The sequence below is a fragment of the Liolophura sinensis genome, chromosome 8 (assembly GCF_032854445.1).
Source record: "Liolophura sinensis isolate JHLJ2023 chromosome 8, CUHK_Ljap_v2, whole genome shotgun sequence".
Classification (NCBI taxonomy): Eukaryota; Metazoa; Mollusca; class Polyplacophora; order Chitonida; family Chitonidae; genus Liolophura; species Liolophura sinensis.
The window spans coordinates 32701437-32726599 of NC_088302.1; the positions used below are offsets into that span (position 1 = coordinate 32701437).

General features: G+C 39.5%; 2 protein-coding genes across 3 annotated transcripts; one reads left to right on the forward strand and one right to left on the reverse strand.

The window, feature by feature from the left end:
• Window positions 1-45: 45 nt before the first annotated feature.
• On the reverse strand, window positions 46-4755 carry LOC135474013 (uncharacterized). 2 transcript variants are annotated; one of them, XM_064753994.1, is made up of 5 exons: window positions 4729-4755; window positions 3845-3931; window positions 2535-2640; window positions 1449-1770; window positions 46-998 (listed from the first exon to the last, which is right to left on the reverse strand). In XM_064753994.1, exons 2-5 carry the CDS (start codon window positions 3863-3865, stop codon window positions 761-763), a joined length of 687 nt encoding a protein of 228 aa, XP_064610064.1. In that variant the 5' UTR covers window positions 3866-3931; window positions 4729-4755; the 3' UTR covers window positions 46-760. The 2 variants fall into 2 exon arrangements, with proteins under 2 accessions (XP_064610064.1, XP_064610065.1); XM_064753995.1 differs by lacking the exon at window positions 4729-4755 and having other exon boundaries at window positions 2565-2640; window positions 3845-3974.
• A 9449-nt stretch (window positions 4756-14204) lies between these two features.
• LOC135472640 (uncharacterized) lies at window positions 14205-22496 on the forward strand. The gene is made up of 3 exons (XM_064752243.1): window positions 14205-14326; window positions 16710-16942; window positions 17895-22496. Exons 1-3 carry the CDS (start codon window positions 14233-14235, stop codon window positions 21090-21092), a joined length of 3525 nt encoding a protein of 1174 aa, XP_064608313.1. The 5' UTR covers window positions 14205-14232; the 3' UTR covers window positions 21093-22496.
• Window positions 22497-25163: the final 2667 nt, after the last annotated feature.

Below are 25163 nucleotides of genomic sequence, written 5' to 3' on the forward strand. Positions count from 1 at the left end.
TAAAAATTAGAAAACGCATGTTTTCATAGGTTTAAACGCTGGGCTCGGTTTTACTGAATATTGGCTAACTTTAAATTGTTGAAATTATTCACGCAAGACAAAAACAGGTTACATAATGCACTAATTACATAATTACATAGTTTTACAGAGCTCGTAACTCTATAAGTACACGTAACTAACATGACCAAGCAATGTCTACTTAGGGGCCCGTCACAAAGACAAGCCAGTCACGTATTTATGGTGACATACGTGCATATCTTCTGTTTCGTCTATTTCGGAGCACGGACCCTGGGGTCCGTTTCACAAAGGGCAGGCAAGCATCATTACATAATGGTAATGTTATGACTACTTCAATGGCTACCATGTAATAGTAGTTACACACACTTAACTCCTACATGCACGTTACTCTTACATGCTTGTAACTGTTACATGCACGTAACTCTTACATGTTTGTAACTGTTATATGTACGTAACTCTTACATGCGCGTTAGTCTTACATGCTCGTAAATGTAACATGCGCGGAAGTTTTACATGCTTGAAACAGTTACTCTTACATGCACGTGACTCCTACCGGCACATTACCCTTACGTGCTTGTAACTGTTACATGCGAGTAAGTCCTTTATGCACGTTACTCTTACATGCTCGAAACTCTTACCTGCACATAACTTCAAGCATGCTTTCAGCAACAGACCCCAGGTATTCAGGATTGCACTTGTTCTATTACTTCACCAAAACAATCCTTGATTACAGGAAATGGCCCTAACCCCAAGCTAAGTGGACAGTTTGTCTAACGTTGTTGAACCGTCCTTGGCACCGCGGTAGTCCCTCCGAAACCCAGTCCGGGTAGATGACGTAGTCCTTGCCTTTAGTCTTATGTCTGTTTACACAATGAAAGAGAGTGGAACTGGTCACAACGGGTCTGGCCGGAACAGTCTGTGCCCTTTCTTTGGACACTATATGAGCCTTTAGGGAATACGTTGGCCTCTTAGGCACGACTCTGTGAAAGCAAATAATGGACTTTTGACCTTATATGTTAGAGTACAGCCCACAAGTAAGAATAACTATTACGATTATTTTTGAACTTTTTAACTCAACTTATTTTTTTAAACACAAACTAAAAATCCTATAAAGATACGTGGGAAGGTCTGCCAGCAACCTGCGGATGGTCGTGGGATTTCCCCGGGCTCTGCCCCCTTTCCTCCCACCACAATGCTGACTGCCGTCGTACAAGGGAAATAGTTTTGAGTGCAGTGTAAAACACCAATCAAATAAATAAATGCTATAAAAGAATTGGCAGGATTTATTTGTTTTTAAAGTAAGAGCGCTAGGGTAGAGTATAATTTTCTGAAGAAATCTTGCGTGTAGTATTACCATTCTCACGTCAAGCTATTAACAAGTTTCACAAACGAGACATTCTGAAAAAAAACATAATTCACAATACCCTTACTTGGTAACCTCGTTTTGCCATTCTCGAATGTTCCTCCTCTGGTATGTACTCGACGGAGGTCGCTGTCCGTGCAATTTGGGGAGCCGAACAAAGGTTCTGGTCAAAGCATCATACTCTGTCACCTTGTCATTACTCCTTCCGTGGTGCCTCCCTGAGAGTCGGGCTCTGGCGGAACTGACATCTCGACGCTGTAGCGTGACCGACGGTCTCCTTTCGACGTCAACTGCGCTGTACGCTCGTCTCTGTCGATAACTCTTACATCCAGGCGTTTCCGACACGCTGGAATGTAGCTCGAAATACGCCCGCCTTATATTCGCTGTGTCTGTTAAAAAGTACACGTGTGTAGGATTTAAAGTCCACGGCATGGAACTGAAACTAGAGAAGCGATCACACTGTGATACTTGATTTAACACACGTATTGGGTGAAATCCGATCTCTTGTCATTTTGTTTCTGGTGGAGAGTGGGGGTGGGGGAGGGGGGCGGCGGTTATTTTAAAGGTGGAGAAAAGATAAAAATTACATAAAGTTCAGATGAAATAGTGTGGAAAGTTAGTTGCAAATGTGGTCTTCATTTGTTAAATATTTTTCTTTAAAGAGATTATTTTGCACATTATTGTGCAAAGATGATATATACGAAGAGGTGGTCCCAAATACCCACCATACAAAAATATTAGGCCTATATATTTTCTTCTCTTACCACTGTTCATGTAAATGCTCGATAGTAATTATACATCTACATATCCATATTCGCTAATCAAAGCAAATGTTATGCACTTAACAAGAGTAGCTCAAATTATTGCCTTTCAGTAAACACCAGACTCGTACCCCTGGTATTATTTATAGATTATAGATTATACTAAATTAGTAGCAGAAATTCCATTGGAATTGCTCTGATCGATTATTTTGACAAAAACTCTTTAAAAGGGTGAATATCTCAGTCGCTTAAAATTTAGCAGAAAAGTAAACGTTTATAGTTTCTCAGCATTTCAAGGTTATTTAAGTTCTTCTAAGTAGACAGGCCCCTTGTCTGCAGAAATTTAATAAATCTCCCCAAAACAGCTATATGTGAGAGAAAAATATAGATACCAATATCGTAATGTTGAGTTCTTTGTGTACCTTGGCGCCTTCGTAACAGTTCGGCTATTTCCGGATATGGCTGGACAAAGTACGACTGGCCAGAAAAACCAGGTCCCTGAAGGAAAATAAGAAAACAAGCTGAACATGGACAGAGGGACATTGTTATATAACATACTTATTGTCCCTATTCCCAAGCTTCGAAGTAACCCACTGAAGTAAAAAAGTTGAGGTTCGGTGGTGGTGGTGGGGGGTGGGTGGGGGGTGGGGGTGATATCCTCATAGGTCATATGGTCCAACATATGTTCTGACTCTTCCACTTTTCCACCCAACAATATCAAAAATAAATACAAAAATTTAAAAAAAAAATCAGCAGTGAATATCCAATACTTTTCTAGCCGTTTTGTATTCATTTATTTCATTTATACGAGACCGGCCAGCATTATGGTGGGAGGAAACAAGACCATCCCCCATAGCCCCTTTGAAATTTATCGTTAAATATGTTCAAACATTATCTAACTGAAATTCTCTTGGTCAGGTATTTTAAACTCGGGGGGGGGGGGGGGGGGAGAGAGAGAGGGTGCAATATTGTCGTTATTGGAAATTGGTGTCTGAAAGATGTTAATTTAAAAAGTCGGGTTATTTAACTCGGCATACAAACGGAGTGAAGAACATGCACGTATGTTCCTCGAAACACTGCATCAAACCTGGGAATCCGTCGCTTATATGTCGAAATTATCTGCCAGCAAAATCCAGTGCAGTATCTGCCTTATTTCATGGTATATTTTCATCAAGCCAATAAAACAGTTAAGCAATCGGTTTACAAGCCATGTATGCTTATTTCTCGAACAAAAACCATAGAGAAAACAAGAATAGTCTGGAGTTCAAAGCCGGGACAAAACGGCCATGATTTCATTGAAAATGAAGAAAACGGCACAAAACTTGATCTAGATCTGTAACTATAGTCATGTCGACCACCATGTTTCAATTCTGAATCAATAACTCACACTGGCTCGGACAAATGTCCGGAAAGTTATCAAAGTCCCAAAAAAAGGAGAAGAACCGTCGTAACTGTGTTGGATCTCGACACTCGAACCATTGTCATGGTGAATTAATATGGGCATGGGAACAAGCATTCGTATACTGTATGTAAACCTTAATGGAAGTTCCGTGCACTGTATACTATACTATAGCAACACTAACATCCAAAATAAGGTTAATTGACACAAACAATCAACGGACTAAGAAAGCATGTTTTTATCCATCAATCAAAAAAGGGGGGAAAAAACTACATAGAAGACCGAATACAACACAACACTTACCTGTTTTCTACCAGCCATCATTGCATGACTTAGATGTTACAATATGTTTTGAAGACGTGTTCCACTGCGTATGTTACATAGCCGATCCTGAAGTACGAAAATCACATACATGTATTCCGGCTTCAATGTGACAAACTATTTGGTCGATACACTTAACAGCAACTGTGGTTGAACAAAGGAACTGAGTTGTTCCGCAAAACAACTCCACTCTGTATAGATGTAAATCTCGATAGCTCCGTAGGCGGTCATTTACTCGCGACTAACTTGTATATACACATTTATGACACCTCATCATTACAAGCTTCAACGTTTTATAGCTTACTAAGGTTTATATGGTGTTTACGAACTCATGCGATGAGGTGTCAAATTACCTCACAGACTACGTTTCAAAAAGGGCTTGATCCTTTCATAAGGTGTGGAATATCGGACCCCCGAGGGATAATACACCCGGGTGTTTAGGATCGGTGGGTATGTGATCTATAAAAGTCCTGCACCAATGACCTGGGAACAATATGGCAATGTTACAAACTAAACCGAGGCAACGGTGTCTAAACTCATACAAGTAACGAACTGTAATCTAATCTGTGCATATAAAAGTAGTATAATTACACAGGTATAGATATACACCTGTATAACATAAACGTCCGACCTGTAACCGTAGCCGACCAGAACAAAGCTGTTAACATTAAGCAATCCTATGTGCGTCGATCCGCACATGCATTGTGTTTAAAAGCCACAAGAAGTTATAGGCTTTTGTGCGCATAAGCAAAGCAAATACCTACAAATCAGCCAAACTCTACAAGCTTATTAACATAAGAGCACTTGTTTCTGTGCAGCGTACAAAAGCAATTACAACACTATATAATTCGTATCAGAACTTCCACCTGTACAGCACACAACCCCGAACTCCGTTCAACCTTTCAACAATCTATACTAATGTCTCCACCCACCGCACATAAAGTATATCAATCAGGATGTATTTATGGTTATTAGAATGTCCGTCGGTCCGTCCGGCATTTGGATTTTGTATATATTGGTTCAAAGGTCTTAGATTGCATGTAAAGGCTCAATTTTGGCATATAGGTGAACTGTATAAAATGCCTGTATATATACACCCTAAGCATTTTGCTATATTTTTTACACAGATTACTATTCAAATGTACTCCTATATAGGTCTCCAGTACTGATATGACGTAAACGTAATTATTTAACTTATACAGCACCTTGCTTATGTAACCGTACGCAATCGGCTGTATATTAAATTACAGTCAGAGTTGAGAGTTGTTTATTTATATATAGCTAATGAACTATTGCCAAACCTGCCAGCTAATTTTACTATACAATTCACAATATGTTATTGCGGTGTATCTGAATATGCAGTCTTGTTTGGTATTGTTTTATTAATCTGACCCAGTCCAACCCGTATGGTCTTTCATTTACATAGGCATTCCGGTATTCCTGTTCATTCCTGTATTTCCTATGCTCAACCGTTCACCTGTATATTACCCCGACCGGTATTTGGTTTCCGCATTATATTTTAGCTAAAACTTTTGGGATTGATTCATTGATTGATTGGCGTTTAACACCACATAATTTGTCACTCAGCAATACGCATGACGGCGATCTGGTTTGTGGGTAGAGGAAGACGAAATGCCCGAAGTAAACCACCAGTGTTCGCCTGTTACCTGACTAATCTCCTGAATTAACCCCGCAGCCGAAACAGCGAGAGCTATAAGTTGATTCGAACACGCCACTTCAGTGCTTGACGGTTGTGGCAAGCCATTGCTTTATCGTCAGCCATCGTCAGTCACGCCCGTAAAAATTTTCGGACTGGTACCAGATTTGGCCTGTTGGTATACATCGGTTTGGCAGTGTCTTTTGTCTGCCTGCAACCCCACCGTTTGTGTGCAAGGTGGTACTGGTTTCCCAATGATATAGATTAGCTAAAAAATTTTGGGCTAAACCCAAATTTGGTCCGTGTTTACCCTGACATGAAACCAAAATTTCTTTGGACTGTTTTGCGCCCACCGTTCCTCCGTCAGTTAGTCCATTCAGTATTTGTTTTCCCAATGATATCTCGACTTCATGTATGTTTGGATTGCTACCGAATTCAGCTTGTTGGTTCCCTGGCATGAGACATTAACCTAGCTGGTATGGAATTACTTTTTGCCTGTCTGCGCACAAGCGTTCATCTGTCCGATATAGTCAATGTGGAATTCGGTTCCCACATCTTGATATCTTTACTGTATACATGCTTGAATGGTTCTCAGATTTGGCATTTTGTTATCTTGGCATGAAACTTTCTCTTGGGATTGTCTTTTTGCTTTATACTTGCATGCGACCAATCGCTTCTATGCCACTTCTGTCAGGCATTTGGATTGCTCTCACGTTTGGTTTACTAACTGGTGCCTGTTTGTATCCTTACTTGGAAATGCTTTTTGTTTTTGCCTGCCTGCAAACATCAAACTTTTCGTCTGTCAGTTAGCCCATCTCTTATGTGATTACAACATGATGACATTGGCTCAAACTTTTTAAATGGGCCTTAAAGTGTGCCTGTGGGTACGTTCCCATGAGACTTGGTTGGGAATGCGTTATACCTGTTGTAGACAACTTCGTCTGCATCCTTGCCCTGTCTTCCTCCACCTATAAACCTAGCTATGTAGCCGCCGTCGACACATACATCAGTAAAATATCGTTGAGGGGGGCGTACAACACAAATCAAATAAATAAATGTTATAATTTCTGCATAAAAGAATAGCTGTCTTTCGATCAACGTTATGAAAGTTACGGAAAATAATCTTCATGAACGTATACCTCCCACAGCAGGGACACTCACAGCCTCTGTGTGCCAGAAAAGGCTTACCTTAAGAAAACCTGTCTTTTTTGAAAACTTCAGTAAAATGTTTTCATATAGACCATATAGAGTTTTGGGGCCTAGAATCTCCGAACAGGTTTGTTAACTAAAAGCAAAATCAGTCACACGGTTGACATCGTTTCTTGAAAGGAAGGGTTTTATATTTGTTCGCGTGAACAGCTCGTCGCCGTAATTCCAACACATACATAAAGATCGTTGGGGAGTAGGGGTTGGGGTGTTGGTGGTGGGGAGTGCTGTGGGTTATCCCCATAATTACACGCTGTTAGGTCTAAAGGGACTGTAGAATTATCTACTCCAGGCTGCAACAATTATAAGTGTACGTATATTATATTTCGTCTATTCATTGGACTCGTATAACGTCGCTTGTGTGACAGTTAAGGAATGAAGGAAAACGGCGGACAGAAAAGACGTCCCTCTCCAGTTGTAGCGCGTAATTAAACCCACTGTCATAAAGACGCATTCACGGAGAATGGTGACGGAGCTTAAAAGAGAATATGGGAGACTTTTTGTCTGGTAGAAGAGTTGTCTTCTAATAAAACGCTGTAAACTCTTCGCATATTTACATAATGGGTCCCTTCAAGCGTAGACAGAAAATTGAAGCGCCATTGAAAATTGGAACTGTTTGCCAAACGTGTAGCCTCTATGTATTTAGCATGAGTAAATTCGTCAGTAATACCAGTACTGCCAAAGATCACCCATCAGAACTCCGCCGCTCTGCATCGCTGTTGACATCACGTGGGTCAGGTCACATGATGCATTTGCAAAATTAATACCGTCTCTGATGGCGCGACCGGCGAGGTGCCAACATCGAGCTGCACGCAAGAGATACCATGCAGATCCCAAGCCTATCTCGCTACCGCGTCTCAGAATACGGATGGCGACAGCAAGAGCTTAAGGCGATGACCTTGGCGTATGTCTGATATACGCGTAGAGTAATGTCTGCGAGAACACTCGGTGAGTTTGGGAAAACGGCTTTTGTGGAGATCAAAGGAATCCTCGCAGGTTAAAACGTCCAGGGATGAGGAGACAAGAAATGATGATGTTGCAAGGCAGTATTGGCGAGTCGATGCTGTAATCTGCCGCGTCAGAGCTACTCGGTGAAGGCGGACAGAGGCACAATGGCAGCCCGAAGACCGGGGGACATCTTCACCCCTGACCGAAGGCGCAAGTCACTAGGATACTGGTACCCGGGTGGGTAGGCTGATGTAATACAATAACATTAACAAATACATTTACATTTGTTTGTGTTTTATGTTTGGCAGCTGGCAGTCTTTAACGATGCTTCCATTCTAAATTATTTAAAGGTAAACATTCATTGCAGCATATATCCACATACAAGCATGTAGAGATATGCACGTTATATAAACGCTGATGCACGTAAAACTAACCGTTGGACATGATCAATGCCTGTGTGCTGCAAAGCTTATTCGATCAGTTGGAAGGTATTGGTGCTGATAAGGTAGGAATGCAGGCCTGCCGTCGAATTAACCCAAGGTAAATCAATATCCACTCATAGAATGGCTGTCCAGTGGTGTTATCATATGTTGAGAAAAAGAGTACAAGTCTGACAAAATGTCAGCAGAAGTGTCCACTATATGACATTTCTACTGTTTCCAAAAGAAAATATATATAATCTGTTTAAAAAAAGCTTCTACTGCATAGTTTCGTTGTAAACAATATTAGGTAACGGCTTAAAACATTTATGACTGGGTTTGTATTATTTGTATGTTGTATTACTATTCAGTATTAATATCTTCAGAACATGTATCCATGAATACTTTCAGTACAAACATGTAGCCTACTTGTGTTTATACGTGCACATTCTTCAAATCATATCTATGTGTAAAAAGCATCTGTTTTTTGGCTTTAATTGGTGTACCATACATATATAAAAAAGTGAGTACGTAAGCCTATTTTAAGGGTTAAAAGATATTTTAGTGCGTATATCATTCAATCAGCTGAGCTGATAGCAGATCCTCAGGTCCAGTGTATATCTGCTGTCATTGTGACAGGTGTAGTCTGGCATATGACCTGTTGTCAGTCACAATGAAGGTTGTTGTCCTATGAACTAGGATCATCCAGGTGTGGACCTCTGTGATTTGACACTAATTCATGGTCAGTCACACAATACCTTTAAATATGCCCATAGCCTTACACTTCTATACAAATATGCACAATGGTCACTGTACATGAACAATATTTTTATATGCCATTAATCATATGTGGTGTCAGTGTGGTAAATACATTTAGCTACTATAATTCCACAATTTTTTGCATGTTTTTGGTTACCCTTATTCCTCAACCTTTTCACATATAAAAGAGCAACTTTCAGTACAATTTATGCACATTTTAAATTGATTTTGGAAACAAAACTACATTGGTAGGATTGGTCAGTTATAGGAGCTTCACAAATAGTGTAATTTTGTCAGCAAACACAGAATAATGCCTTCAGAATTTGCTTGAACAAACATCTTCCAAACATGTGAAGCGGTTGAAGAATTACAGTAGGTACGAACATTATCTGAACGATTTCTGGACGAACATTATCTGAACGATTTCTATACGAACATTATCTGAACGATTTCTGGACGAACATTATCTGAACGATTTCTGTACGAACATTATCTGAACGATTTCTGGACGAACATTATCTGAATGATTACTGGACGAACATTATCTGAACAATTTCTGGACGAACATTATCCTGATAGAGTGTAGACTGAAATTTGTTTATTTTGTTTTAAATTTGAAGGTAGCTTTGCCGGCCCAGTTCACGCAGGGTACGTCTTAGTCATTTTGTACTTGTATACCAGTTAGGATATGCATGTAAGCCTAGTGTGAACATTGTAGTTATAAGAATTACAGAGAGAAACTTGAATGATTATTTTCCAGTATAATGGTAAGGAGCTAAAATTGTTCAGTTTTACACACATATCCAGCGTATACTGCAAAGAACCCGGACTTGGCTGTAGCCCGATGAGAAAAGTGTCAGTTTCTGTAAAGTTGGGTGATTGTCATGGGCTGTTTTTCGTGGTTGAGTGAGCCTCAAGATAGGTAATTTAACAATGAGAACACTCATGCATTTGACCCAGCTAAATTAAGTTTTATTGTGTCTGTGTGAGTGTGAACAGCGACAAAATGCTCCTGGATAGTGCTGTAACTCTAACATACCCTAATAATCTAAAATTTTGCCTCCAGAAGTTGCTTTTAGAGCCAACTGAAAATTACATTAAAAATTGGCAAAAATTTGGGGTCATTCAATACCATATTTATGTAAAGTTTGATTCTGTTCAATTTACACAGCCGTCCGATTAGACTGCCACTTGACTTGACAGTGTTTCATTCAGGCTACATCAGTATATCCTTGTAATATTTGCATACATTGAGATATAGTGCTGCCTCACTGCATAATGTATTAAGGACACCTGAAAAAAAGCCTCAGTCTTTTGCCATGCCTCAGCACTGGTGATCTACTGGAAACAAAATCACTGACAGTTCACAGAACTTAATGTCATATTCACGCTCACCACAAAAAAAAACAGCTGCAGATTATAATTCAGTACTTGAAAATTTCATGTTGGCCACATTTAAAACTTGTGCAGTAGGGTGTATACTTTTAAATTTTTGCTTTGTATCCAGAAGAGCTTTTTGTTGGCTTCTTAGGCCTGAAGCATCAAAGGTCCATTATCCACCCCTAAACAATGAGACTGCAATATCAAATCCTGCTCCTGCGTAGTCAGATTTTTGTCAGGTTTCGTTCCTCATCTTAATAAATAAAACTCAACCAATAGCACCACCAGGTGCTGTTTCATCATACATGGCAGTCTACATGTAGCTATTGCTTTTAATTTTCATGTGTGTTACAGCTCTATCGGGCATAACAAGTATATTCTCTTTTTTTTCTTATTTGCCTTATATACTGGCAGACTTTAAGGCCTCTGGGGAATTGAGTTTCATTTACTAATGATGATTAAAGGCAGTGCCCAGCAGCTGTGCTGAAGCTGTGTATCATCTGGTGGTCTTTGACAGACTCGGATCCTATATATTGAGTTTTCTGATCTACTACAAAATATAGCTTACCTGTGTACATGTATGTAGCAGTCTACATGCATAGTGTAATTTAATTACTCCAAACTCCATATACACATTACGGAATTATAATTCACAAATTACATGGCTAATAAAGCCTATACCGTGGTCATTCCCTATAAGCACCTGCCATTACAGTTATACAAATCATCTATGCAATTTTAAATAAAAAATCTCTCTGAATAATAATAAATACAACTAGAATGGATCTGCGAATAGCAGATCCTAGGCCGGGATCCCGGATCTGATCGATGACGTTTTCCCCTTCATGATCTGTTCGAAGGACCCATGTTCCACATACACGGCTTTCAAAGTTTCTATGCGACCTTACACCGTTTGTCACTGAGGCAGTCGGCCGGTCATTTGCAATCCCTCGAATAGATCGGCGACCTTGATGATACTACGCTATGCCCAGTGAAAAACGGTCGTTCCTTGGCAGACTTAGCCATTAATTGTAAGAAATAATGCAAAACACGACTAGTGCAACACAAAGTTTGTACAGACTCACAGCTCCACTGATAGCTTGGCCATCGTTAGAAAGTCAGCACTTGGACCACGGCACATGTCCATATCTGTCAATCACCCTGAACTGTTTAACGTATAGTAAAGAGCACGAGGTCTGCGCAAAACAAAGCTAACTTTTACAGGTCCATGTCATTTGCTGTTGTAGTTAGATCTCTACGCCTTCTAATAGAGTACTGGAGTTAGATGGGAACTGGAATCAATGTCATCCTACAACCGTTTCGGGAAATCACGGACAGTGTAGCCGAAAGCATCAGGTCAAATACTACAAACCCAGTCCAGTCCCCATCTAACTCCATGTTAAAGCAATGGGATTTCCACATTTTTCCAAACAAAAAACGGTGTTGTCATTTAAACGCTTCTAGCGAAAAATCTATCGATCGCAGCTCAAATCCATTGACGAATGTTCGAAAGAGCATGTCTTGGGCTACAATTTCGTGCAGGTTGCACATTTCTAGCTGTCATAGTTCTCGAGTTACAGGTCATTCAAGTTACGTAACTTTTTTGAGTTTTTTTGCTAATATCTCAAAAAGTTACATAGATATGCAAAAAATACAAGCAGATTCGGAATTAGCAGCTCAAGATACATCAGAATATGTTCAGAACAATTGAACTTTGAGAACTTTTTGTGACGTCACAAATTCGACCAATAGCGAACTTCCAGAGTTTTGACCGGAAGTGAACCATTTTCGCAAACTTTAAAGAACTCGTGACTTACTAGCTGCATGTCAAATTTGAAAACTATCGGTTCAGTGGTTCTGGAGAAGAAGATTTTTAAAAGTTTTACACAAAATCCAATATGGCGGCCGAACCACGTGACATAGCAAAAAAGTGGAGAATTTGTCCCGAGATATTGACCGCCAGAATATGTGTGCGAAATTTGGAACCTGTATGTTGAACAGTGAAAAAGTTTCCTTGCTAACAAAGTCGGTGAAAAAAAAATAATAATAATAATAATAATAATAATAATAATAATAAGAAAAAACAGAACGATTACAATAGGGATCCCGTTCGGGAGAACGGGATCCCTAACTAGTTTTTACAACGCAAAATACAGGTATATGGTGATATTTCAGTCTGCCATTTTTGCACTTTAGAATGTGAAATTATACTACTAACAAAATACTGGCTTTTTTACAGAATTTTATCCATCAGTAAGTTGAATTATTTGCCTGATTGTGTGGGTTCCATGGTGTTTGTGGTTCGGTTGCAAACCAGTTACATGTAGAATGATATTGTACTGAAAACATGTAACGTTCTGCACCAAAAGTAGCATATTATAACATTATATCATTTGCTTCTAAAAGGGGTGTTTTGGGCGAATTTTTTGGACAAGTGCAATAATTTTGTTAGCAGATTGTTATTAGTGACAGCCAAAGATACGACCCTAAATCAAAAATGACACTGAAACAGCGTATTTTCTTAGTTCAACCTAATCTCAACACAACAAGACCAACGCTGCATTAAGGCAACACCACTTTTAGTTTGTGTTTTACGGGTGAGATGACAATAAAAAATCCCCCCCAAAAAAGCCAATGAAAATAAAATTTAAACTTCAGCTTTTTATTTTGTCTGATATTAATGTTCAGTAAGATTTTCCATTTAGTAAAGGCTGTCTGATCGCATGAATACATGTATGTCTTCAGCATAAGTAATTGCTGGGACAGTCCACATTTCCCACAAATGAGAAGAGATTTTTCAGCTTTTTTTTGTATTCTTCCCATACATTAAAGAGAGATTAATTCTGCCCATAAAACAAACATTTAATTTGGTGTGGCCTAAAGAGCAGTCATTGTAAACACCTGAAAACCTGTGAAATACTTAAATTCAGACGTCTATCCAGAATTTATTTCCAAGCTTCAGATTTTATCTGAACTGAAAGACACTAGAGCCAGATATGTCTTGAAAAATTTAATGACTTACAGAAGAAATCACCATATAGGTAGCACAGTTAGAATACTTGAACACTGTATACATGGTAACTTTAGCAGTTTCACGTGGATTTGTGTGAAAAGTAGGTCCATATTTAGAAAATTGATTCTGTAGATAGTGGATTGAGTCGAATTAGTTTACTTTATCAGAAACATGGAAAGTGCGCTGTGCCTGGAAAGGGGATTGTGCAGAAAATTGATACAAATGTATGTTCATTGGGGACAGACAGGAAGTTACCATTAAATCACTCATATGTTCAAATATCCAGCAATGGGTTTATACGACCTTAAAGATGAGTAAACAGAGGTGTAATTGCCGGATGACAGGAAATTGAATACAGCAGGGTGCAGTTTAACGTAGCCTACCTGGCCATACATGTGGCTTACCAGTGACCTAGTTAGAGTCAGCTGATAGCGACATATTTAAAGTTGACCCATTTCTACTGGTCGGTTGTCATAACCGACTTTATGTGCACCAATGAACTTAAAGCGAGGCTCAGGTTAAACTGACTTTACCATAAGTACACCTACAATGTATAGCCCCAGGTCATGCATCTATCAGTGAAGTTTTCCTCTGTCTGGGCTAAAACCTGTTCAGTTCATGAAGGCAGCGGGAACTTTAACAGAACTAGACAAAACATGAATTTGAATTTGCTGTGTTTTGATTAGTTGAAAATGTTTTTGCTTTGATTCAAAAGTTTTTGAAAAGTTTGTGCTGGGCATATATATAAGAGAATCTGGTAATTAAGTGAAGAACAGTTATTATCAGGTCATAGACCAATTAACTGCTCCAGTAGCTGTAATATAGATCATCAGAAGACTTAAATTCAGCTGGATTTTAATGGACTTAAAACTGGGAAGCCTTGATTTTTCTACCCAGTAAATGCTGTTGGATAACACAGAGAAAAGATAACATATTTGTTTCCTGGCAAAAACTTATTTACTGGTAGAAGAGCTAAAAAATTACTAAAATGCCACCAAATCTAGGAGAAGAGGACACAATTGAAAGGATCATAAAGGATCCAAAATCTGTTTCCTGGGAAACATTCAAAGAATTTGGAATCGGTAAGTGTTGTAAATTTGACCAAGCTTGTTTGATTTTATTTTAATTTGGAGTTATTACAGTGTATGTTAAGACAAAATGCCTCAGCCACTATCATTGTTGGCTTAAAAATTTGTTGAGTTACTAATATAGTTTCTACGAACAAAAATTCATTACTACTGTATTTCATGTGCAATTTTGTAACAGAGGAGTTTAGTCTCTTAGTTTCTCACAGAAGACAGACATTACTTTGTGCAGTTAGTCTTTTCTCAGATAGTCTGTCTGTGTTAAATCTCAGGTCATCAGTGCTGCTGAAAATGGTGTAAAAGATGAAACTGAAAAGAAGTGTACACACTTGATATATTTTCAGATCAGCATAGAATCCATTAAGCTGGTTATCATGTTTCTATATTTAATACTGTATTATATCATTGCATGCATGGGTGGGTTTAAACTCATTTTTTTTTAATATCTAAAATGTTATCATCATGCTAGATGTCAGGTGTGTGAATTTAGTGGTAGAAAGTATTGCTATTAATTAATGAAACTGATTGATTAATTAATTAATGAAGCAGTAGCAATATTTTCATAATCATATTCATTAGTAGGAACACAGCCTTTAATATCAAAATGATGGTCCCACATTGGTCAGCCTTCATTATTATCTACATGTAGCCTGGATTTAAACTGAAGTAGAATTCAGTTTGAAGAATTATTACACTTACATATATTTCCAATTCTCTTGTTTTATGTTTTAAGTGACCATGATCAAGACTAAACAGTGAATTATGACTATATATGGAATCTGACAATGTGAACTCTACACAGCTTGAATTTCTGATAAAATTTAATCCAGGAAATTAATAAATTTTAAGAATAAGCAGTGCACCAAATTACAGGAGTAGCCAGCGTGTGACTACAACAATTTAATACATTGTTTCTCTTCATGCCTGATATATAAATGTTTCTAAAACTCCAGATGCTGGAACACAAACAATACATAGTTCCTGAAATAAAGCATTGTGCAGAGTTATGTCCCTTTCATGGTATTATTTTGTAATCTTAACACAGTATTAAAAAGCCTCACAGCTTTCTTCTTGGGTCATCAAAACTACATCTTTCCTAAGGCCCCCATCGGCCAGTTCAGAAATTAAGAACAAGTATGCATCACCTCTGGTAAAAGCCACAATATGGGGCAATGTACACAAAATGTTACATTTGGGGTTGTATCTTAAAAAGTACTGCAGGTATTGAGCTCAGGGTTTGCACACATGTAGAGCACAATAGGACAAGGGTGATAGTCCACCGTTGATTTGATACACATCATAGATTCGTTGATTGGGTGTGCATATCGAATACTGTAAATTACTGAATTCCTGACATAATGTATTGTGTATTAGAATCAGTGTTAAACAAATTGTTTGAGGTGGTATCTCAATGACTACTGCATTTATTGAGCTCAGGGTATGCACGCATGTAAGGCACAATAGCACGAGGGGGATGTTCCATCATTGATTCCTGACTAAGAGTGTTGTGAATTAATGTTAAACAGATTGTTAGGGGTGGAAGTATTGACCTGAAGTTTAACATGCATATAAAGCACAATGACACAAGGAGGATATTCTAGCGCTGATTCTCTGCGGCATGCAAATTACTGTAAATTACAAAATTCACGAATTTAGGACTTGAGCTCAAGTTTTGCATGTATCTCTACAGGCGAGCTCTTTCGTAGCTGGGGGCCTCCGTGGCTCAGTCATTTAGCGCCCTAGCGCAGCGTAGTGACCCAGAAGCCTCTCACCAATGCAGTCGCTGTGAGTTCAAGTCCAGTTCATACTGGCTTCCTCTCCGGTCGTACGTGGGAAGGTCTGCCAGTAACCTGCGAATGGTCATGGGTTTCCCCCGGGCTCTGCCCGGTTTCCACCCACCATAATAATGTCCGCCGTTGTATAAATGAAATATTCTTGAGTACGGCCTAAAACACCAATCAAATCTTTGGTAGCCTTGCTACCAAATTTAAGTGCTTTTTAAAGTGAAAAGCAAAGATTTTTTCTCTGGATGACAGCACTTATTTGAACTTGAATTTACATCTGAAACTTTAAGTCTAACACTTCATTTTCTAAGGAAAGAGACAATTTTAATTAGATGTTGAGTGCTTATATCAAAAGTTGCTTTTGTGGTATTCTGTTGAAAGTCCACAGTGCACATCAAATTATCAACAGGCAACCCTGGTTTGGACAAGACAATGCATGTTCATTTGGTCCGAACTCTGATACGAGCCAATGTGTTTGGAAATACCCTGGAGTATAGACTTAATGAGTCAATAGTACAGAAATTCACAATGATGTCAGCAGAAGCAAATGAATAATTCACGCCACGACTGAAAATCATATGTTGTTATTTTTGCAGACCCTGTCTCCCTCATCCCTCCGCGCCGAGACTATGACTGGAGCGTCCACAGCAAGCTTCCTGTCCACTCATACACTGGAGTCTCCTCCTTATGGAGAACCAGGAAGACCTTTGTGCCTGCGAAATACAAGAGTTTCTGCTCAAATGTGTCCAGCACTGACCGTGAGAATCTCTACAGCTCATCTGTAAGAAACACTGACCAGGGTGACAAGTGGCAAGCCAACACTTCTGCAGTAAGTCAGACATTCAGCTGAAGTTACATGTATATATATGTAACACTTGTTAAGTCAGGGTATGGTTGATATCTACTCGCTGAATGAAGATTAGCCAGGGCAGATTTTTTTTTGTTTTTACTGGAGTTAGAGTCTTTACAGCATTTCTCCTTCAGCAAATACTATGATCAAAGAAGTTTTTAACCATGGTATCAAACAAATAGAGTATAATTAGGTTCCTAAATCTAGTTACTAATCCTTAAAAGATGTTCTGGGGCCTCCGTGGCTCAGTTGGTTAGTGAGCTAGCGCAGCGTGATGACCCAGAAATCTCTTACCAATGCAATGGCTGTGAGTTCAAGTCCAGCTCATGCTGGCTTCCTCTTCGGCCGTACGTGGGAAGGTCTGGCAGCAACCTGCAGATGGTCGTGGGTTTCCCCCGGGCTCTGCCCGGTTTCCTCCCACCATAATGCTGGCAGCCGTCGTATAAGTGAAAAATTCTTGAGTACAGTGTAAAACACCAATCAAATAAATAAATAAGTAAATTAAAAGATGTTCTCAACACATCCACCCAAACTCCACAACTTTGACACCACGCTACCTCCCTGAAACTCCACTTGTAATATATATGACATCTGCTCTGAATAAGTCCACAGATTATTATTAAAATATGAAGTGTTCTTAACGGGAAATAGTGGAATATACTCAAACATTATATATTCAATTGGCGTTTTAAAATATTGTCATATATTCCATATTGAAAAGAAATTCAATTAAACTATGGCAGTTGGCTTTATGTGTGTAGGAAACCTAGCACAAACCACCAAAACCAGTTGTTCTTGGAGTAGGTTGCACTGTACATTGTATGTTTAATTATATTTATTATACATTTGAAGCCAAATTTCATACTGAAGTCCAGACCTTACCAGTCATGTAGATACTCAGTTCGTATAGCCTTCTCTTTAACTATTGCAGGATGATGAACTGATTGTGTATGACACTGAGGTGATCTATGTGAACTGCACCCCAGACAATGTTGAATCAGAAACCAATGTCCGCTCAGATAACGAAACGTTTTATCAGAGCCCAGAATCAGACAGCCATCTGGATGATTCCGTGGACAACGCTTATGAGCTTCTGGCCAGTTTCAAGCTCAATGATGCGGAAACAATGTTCCTGAACGTGTTCAAAGACCTGGATGAAACTTCTGAGGAAGGCAAACAGTCAACAGTGAAGGTGATGATGGGTCTGGCTGAGATCTGCTTACGGAAAAGTCGTATGACACGTGGGAATCCAATGGAGAGTCAGTGGCTGCAAGCGCACAACATTGCACTTCTGCAGTATGCTGTTCAGCTGTGCAGTGAAGCACTGCAGAGTGAGGGCAACAACCAAATGATCACCTGGTATCAAGAGCAGCACAATTGTGCGCTTAAAAAAATGAAACCTGCAGAGGAGAACTTTGTTAAGTCCATGTACACATACATCCAGAGTGACAAAGCTTCTCTTCAACGTCAGATGTTCTTTTCACTCTCTGCACCCACAACGCCAACGGGAGAATTCAACTTTCCCCTGAGCAGCACCCCACTTCAGCATGTCTTCCCTGGGGTACAGTTCCAGAGGAATGCCTCTGTGGAACACTTGTCATCGGAAAATAATGCTTTTCCTGGGGGACTCCAATGGATGGTGAAATTTCAAGAATACTGCCAAGACCGTCTCCGAAGTAAGGATTCAGCGCGAATCGTGGAGCAGCTGTTTTCATTGAACTCTGAAATTTCTGACCTACTGAATAAGGATCCGGAGGATTGTGATAAAGACAAGGCTACTGCACAATCCGAAACAAAACCTGATGAAGGATGTAATGATATAACTCAAGAATTAGACGTGCCATCTGAACAGCAGTCTGATGAAGGATGCAAGGATAATGTTCAGGAATCAGGAATCAGAGATGAGGCTGTAGAGCTTCAGACAGTGTCTCCTCTACATGCCTGTACAGTGAGCCTCACCCTAGCCAAACTGATAAGTAAACTTGCAGAAAAACTGGTCGGAGAAGGAGAATGTGTGAAAGGGGAAGCCCTGTATGAACAGAGCAGAGAAATTCTAGAGTTCATTCAGGATGGAACAAAAGGTATGGTGGTGCTGTATGCCCAGACTGTCAAGAAACTAGGGATGCTGAAGATTAAACTAGGCGATATTAGCTCTGGCATCCAACTGCTACAAACAGCCATTCGCTCATACAGGGAAGTGGGCGATGAGGCCTCTAACGGAGACATTGCCTTGGCGCTAGTAGAAATTGGGGACAGTCATACCATTGAGAAATGGGATTCGGAGTCCATATTTGATCATGTTATTGATGTCATACGAGAGGCTTTTGACAAGGAATCTCTTGCTGATGTCCCACTTACGTCTAAGAGCAACAATGACCCAGAGGAGAGCAAGTGCAATTCACCAAGCAAAGAGATGAGCCAGAGCTACTGTTCGAGCACTCAGGAAGCCATATGGTGTTATGAGGAGGCCATTGACATCCTTGAGAATCTGCCATTGTGCGATGTTCTGAACAGTACCGTGTATGCCCGTGCCATCACCAGGCTTGGGGATTCGCACTTCATACAACAGGAGTACAATGAAGCTCTGTTCTGCTACGAGAAAGCTCAGACACTCTTCCGTGTGACAAGCGGGAGGAGTGCCCTAATACAGCATGGTCACGTCCTCTGCATGCTTGGCACTACCAGTTTCATGTTACATCTCTACCCAAAAGCTGCCATGGTTTTCGAGTGTGCATACCGTATGCTGAAGCACGCATTCAGGGGAGAGTACCCTTACAAAATGGCCCTCCTTTTGTCTCTGCTGGGATTAGCCACTTACAAGCTCCAGCATTACCACAAGTGTATTTCATGGAGCTTCCGTGCCTATGAAATGTACATTGATCTGTTTAAAGACAGCCTAACAAATCTGCCCAGACAGAAGCTCTGGATAGCCTGCCAGACTCTGTACATCCTGGGGAATTCGTACAACGTCCTGAATCTTCATGAGAAGGCCATCCACTACTTAACCCTTGGGAGATCCATCATGACTGTGGCCAGTAACACGGACAGGCGACAGTACATGCGGGTTCTACAAGTCCTGGGGGACTGCTACTTTGCGCAGTACGACTACAAGACAGCTCTCACGTTTTACAACGAGGCGCTGCAAGACTTTGAAGGAGAAGCCTTGCAGCTGATTCGCGTTCATCAGAACATCGCGGAGCTGAACCAGTCTTCGGATGACAAGGGTTTCCACAATCAACTACTGAGCAGATCAGCCGATGCTCACCTCCACATGCAGGAGTACAAGGATGCATTCGGGCTTCTTGCACAGGTCAGCAATATTCAGGACGTTTTAGAAGATGACATAAAGGGTGATCTGGTGACGACACTCCATCAACTAGGCAACATGCACTCTATGTCTGGGGATGCAGACCAGGCCATCCAGTCATTCAAGGACTGTGTGGAAATATACCAGGAGGTGCACGGGGATCTTGGGCCCGAGATGAGCATCATTCTGGGCAACCTGGCCACAATGTGCTACGTGAAGGCATGCACCAGCGAAGGCGCCGAAGAGGAGTTGGAGATGACCATAGCTGCAGAGCAGAACTTCCAGGATGCCATTGCCCTGGAGAATAATCTCAACGTTCTGGTGAAGTATTCCAGCTTTCTGTTCAGCCAGGGAAACTATGACGATGCTGTCATGTATCTCCAAGACGCCTTAAAGCAAGCCCATGAAGAGCAGTTGATTGGTTACAGTGGGCTAGAGAAGGTCACTCTGCCAGAAGTTCTCCAGGATGAGGTGGATTATCAGTCCGAGGTCAGCTTCCCAGCTACACCTCTCATCCACTACCTCCTGATGGTATCACACAAGGCACTGGGTGAAATGAAAGTGGCAGAGGACCATCTCCTCCTCCTGATGAAGGAGGTCATGAAGGGAGACAACCCTGTCATGCACTCTCTGGTAGGCTATGCTCTCATGGACATGGGGATGTTCAAGGATGCGGCAGAGTTCTTTGCTATTGCGTTTCACATGAAAGAGGATTATCATTTGGCCACAGACAATTATTGTACATGTTTAGGGATCATGGTACTACACACTCTACAGAAATCTGTGGAAAACATCTACTTCAGCAGAAACAAAGAGCAGTAGAAGCAACATAGTACATGCAGCAGAGTCAGCAAGCCACCTCTTCACACAACTCCTGAAGCAAAACAAGTGCTCTATGATGTTACATGTTTCTGAACTATCTGTCTTTCTTGGGTCTACTTTTCTGTGTATTACTGGCGTACCAAACTTGTTTTAATAGACACTACACATGCATACATTCAATCAGATGAAAGCATTATATCAGGTGGGCATAAAAGAATGGGCCGTACTTTGACACTCAATATTTCTGTTACCCTCTTACGTCAGCTTCTAAAAATTTACACACTTACAAGCCATTATGTCCTAAGTATACAGACCAAAGCTCAATTTCATCCTTTAAGATTTCTGTTCATGGGACCAAAATCGAGTCAAAAACGCATGTTCCAGACATTTAAAAATGATGTTCTATCTTGTTTTACTTGAAAAGGTGATCAATTGGTCCTCCATCTTGGCGCGTAAATGTTTCTTCCGAGAAATGATCGAGTCCCGAATTTCCTTTAATTTTTTTCCAGCAGTCCTTGATGCATGCTTTTAGTTCATCCTCAGTGAATTTTTCCATGCAACCCTCATAGGTCCCTGACAGGTGATGCAATGTGGGTCACCAAAACGTGCAATTTTGAGGGTATGTTTTCATTTTAACCCTGTGTACAGACTACTCAAGCTATGACCTTGAAAATTGATCAGTATATTAACAAAATCCTGTCATTTGAATGTCTGAATTTTGAAAGGGTTTGAACTAAGGATAATGGGGCAATGCAGCATCAAAGTACGGCCCATTTTTTATGCCCACCCGATATATACTACATGCAGTAAATGACCTAAAATTTTGCCCCCAAAAATTGGATTGTTAGAGACAAATAAATGTCATAAAATATTACATTTAGTAATGACATTTTCCCAGTCATATCATCCTACATTCCAAACAAAGTTCAGACCACTTTTCTAAGACCAATACAAATCTCAGAATCTGGCAAAATATGCATCTTGGTAATAGGAGAAATTTTAGGCCGCCACCTTTGTATAGTAATTTAAATCTTAATCCTTTTCGAATGATGTTGTCAAAATAGATCTTTATAACGATAGGTCTTTATAATGATCTATAGCATGTGAAACTTGTCCTGTCTTTTCTCTCTATCTCTTCCTCTTTACCTTATGAATATTCATATACATATATCTAAGCAGCATTAGCAGTTGTGATCAACACTGTAGCCAGCAGCCCTAGATTTGCTTGCAAGCTAAATCGCTAGTGTATCTTGTCTGCTGTTTAATTAAGTTGAATGTATTTTTATACAACACACAGAGGAAGGTTATTTCACAAACTGTTTACGTTGTAGAACTGCTAACATTTTCAAATATGCAGTTCTTCTGTGATACATATAAATACTTCACATGCATTTGGTGCTACTGAATATTATTTAACAACATACCTGTATGTCATGAATCTGTAAGTTTTGTGCGTCCAAATCAGTATGTATGTCAAAGATCTAGAGCCCTGTAGTTGCTTACTGACGTGTTCAGCGACATTTTTAATTGCATTTAGTGCTTTTGTTTAACTTATTTATTCAGAGTAGAGAGCTGAATGCTTTGAAGTATAGTTTATTGAAGAAGTGGATCACCACTAGTTGATCTTCAGTTGCTGTGTACACAACAATCCGTATTTCTGTGACATTTCCATATGATTGATACTACTTGTGACCAGGTGAGGGTCACAGCCGAAACACCACTGATCAAGGGAAACAGCCAGTCAGGTGAAATAGCTGTGGAATTACAGTATGCTGATCATTTCAGATCTATTCACTACAGTCCCATAGGACATCTGCGCTTCAAAGAGACTTTTGTAAGTGTGAAAGTTAAGTATCGAGGTATTGAATTTGTGTTATACATATAGTCCTGATCTTTAAAAACCAAGTGCATGTGGTAGCTAGAATTGTAATCATGCCTGTTTGAAATTTGCACAAGAAATGATAAGTCATGGTTTCAAAGCAATAATTGGGGAAATTTTTATTGAAGAGTCATAGCATGAATTATGGCAACAAAGAACAAATGCGAAACATACAGAAAATATTGCGTGATTTATTAAAAAGGTGGATGATTTCATGCACTCATGCCTAGCTATTATATAAAATTTTGGAAACTGTATCTTTCAGCAACATTTGTACATGACCATGATAATTTACAAGTTTAATTGTCTACATGAATATTTCAAAGGTTGTTTGAAGGAGGAATTTTTAACCTGGCCCTAGACAGGATATAGATGTAATAGATTTACTGTATGAATTTACACATTACGCTAGTAATGTACATGTACAGCTCAACTTTTTAAAGAAAGTATCCTTGTCCTTTGTTTAAGCTGTGATGAAAACCAATGGGCTTGGTTGTGATAATGCCAGATGCCTATGCATGCAAACACAGGTTTGAACTAACCAAAACCAACAAAAATTTCCGTGCACAAATAAAGCAAAACATGTATTGTTGATACCAAAACAAGGAATAAAATGTACATGCAAACGCACATGTAAACATGTCAAACCAACAAAATTTCCTGTCACAAATAAAGCAAAACATGTATTGTCAATACCAAAACAAGGAAGAGAACACATAATTACATGTCAAATGTCATACGTGTCAATGTTACAACAGTCAATGACAAATTGCATATCGTACACATGACAATTGCATATATCACATGTACAGTATATACACACATACGTACTGTGTAATACATTTTCTCTGGCATTCACTGTTTTCCCATATTCATGCAGTTTTAATGTCTAAAAAGCAGACATTTGTCAAAATACAAGTACAATTCCAAGTACATGTATTAGAGTTTAACTCGGCTGTTAAAGAAAAATTCGCATCACCATTTCCCCCTAAAGACACTGAAAACTGTCATTTTAATACATGTACCCATACAATTACATGTACAAATGCCCATATAACAGTTTGTTCAACAGTGCTTGCTTACAATCAGCATCCTCCTGTCCCTAACCACAACTGTCAATGTTAGAAGATATTAAAGCCAGCTAAATCTGTAACCATGAAACTGGATCAAAATAAAAGTGTACACCAAAATCGGACTTTGACTTCACAGTGTTGTTTTATTTTGAAGTGAAATTTGAATTAAACTTGACAAAACATAGAAGTTGTATCTTGTCAGGTGATCACTGAAGGTCCCTAACCATATGTATACATTACTTACCAGGGTATGCAAGAAAAGGAGGGGATATTCTACATAAATTATTCACAGCTAGAATTAACATTCAACATCTTCAATTAGATAAATAGTTTATCAACACCACCAAAAAATCTGATGAAGGAAGTTACAATTTACACACAAGTTTTAATTTACTTGTGATTTAATCAAATGTATGGAAACATTCAAGTGGATAAATTTTTGATGCAAATTTAAAAAATGCAGCCTGATCAGATTTGTGTTCATTGTGAGACAAAATGTCGGCATGGTAACTGTGTTGTGATGATCACCATGACATGTCCCAAACAGCCTGTAAACCCTGATGACATAAGTTATTGCCGATTTGCATAATGATCTCTATTAATATATCTGATTATAGTTTAATGTCAAACTGAAGAACTTTGCACTTATACAGTGGCAGATGACTTTATAGATGGAGGAAACCATGGAAATTAAATAGGCAAGTTACATGTACTTACAAACTTCCTCAAGTGACATTCAGGTACATGTATGCACAACATATTGTTGGAAGACAAGTTCTCAACGAAGCTTAGACTGCACAACCTGAAACAGTCATGTAAGTGTCCTCCACCTTTGTCACAATCGTCCAACACTCAAGGACGGTGGGTGAATACAAAAAAATACTGTTCAAAGCCAAGATTGAACCCATTTATCGTGTCGTGACGACAAAAAGACATAACCACTTGGCCATGACCCACTGTTTGCAAGGTTGTTAACAAAGTTAGAGTTGCATGAAGATGTGTAACACCCCATGACCAACTGTTTGCAAGGTTGTTAACAGAGTTGAGTTGCATGAAGATGTGTAACACCCCATGACCGACTGTTTGCAAGGTTGTTAACAGAGTTGAGTTGCATGAAGA

Coding starts and splice junctions, on each gene's coding strand:
- LOC135472640 (XM_064752243.1), top strand. CDS start 14,233: ATGCCACCAAATCTAGGAGAAGAGGACACAATTGAAAGGATCATAAAG. Junction 14,327..16,709: donor ATTCAAAGAATTTGGAATCG/GTAAGTGTTGTA, acceptor TTATTTTTGCAG/ACCCTGTCTCCCTCATCCCT. Junction 16,943..17,894: donor GGCAAGCCAACACTTCTGCA/GTAAGTCAGACA, acceptor TAACTATTGCAG/GATGATGAACTGATTGTGTA.
- LOC135474013 (XM_064753994.1), bottom strand. CDS start 3,865: ATGATGGCTGGTAGAAAACAG. Junction 1,771..2,534: donor AACTCAACATTACGATATTG/GTATCTATATTT, acceptor ACTTTTTAACAG/ACACAGCGAATATAAGGCGG. Junction 999..1,448: donor TGGCAAAACGAGGTTACCAA/GTAAGGGTATTG, acceptor TTGCTTTCACAG/AGTCGTGCCTAAGAGGCCAA.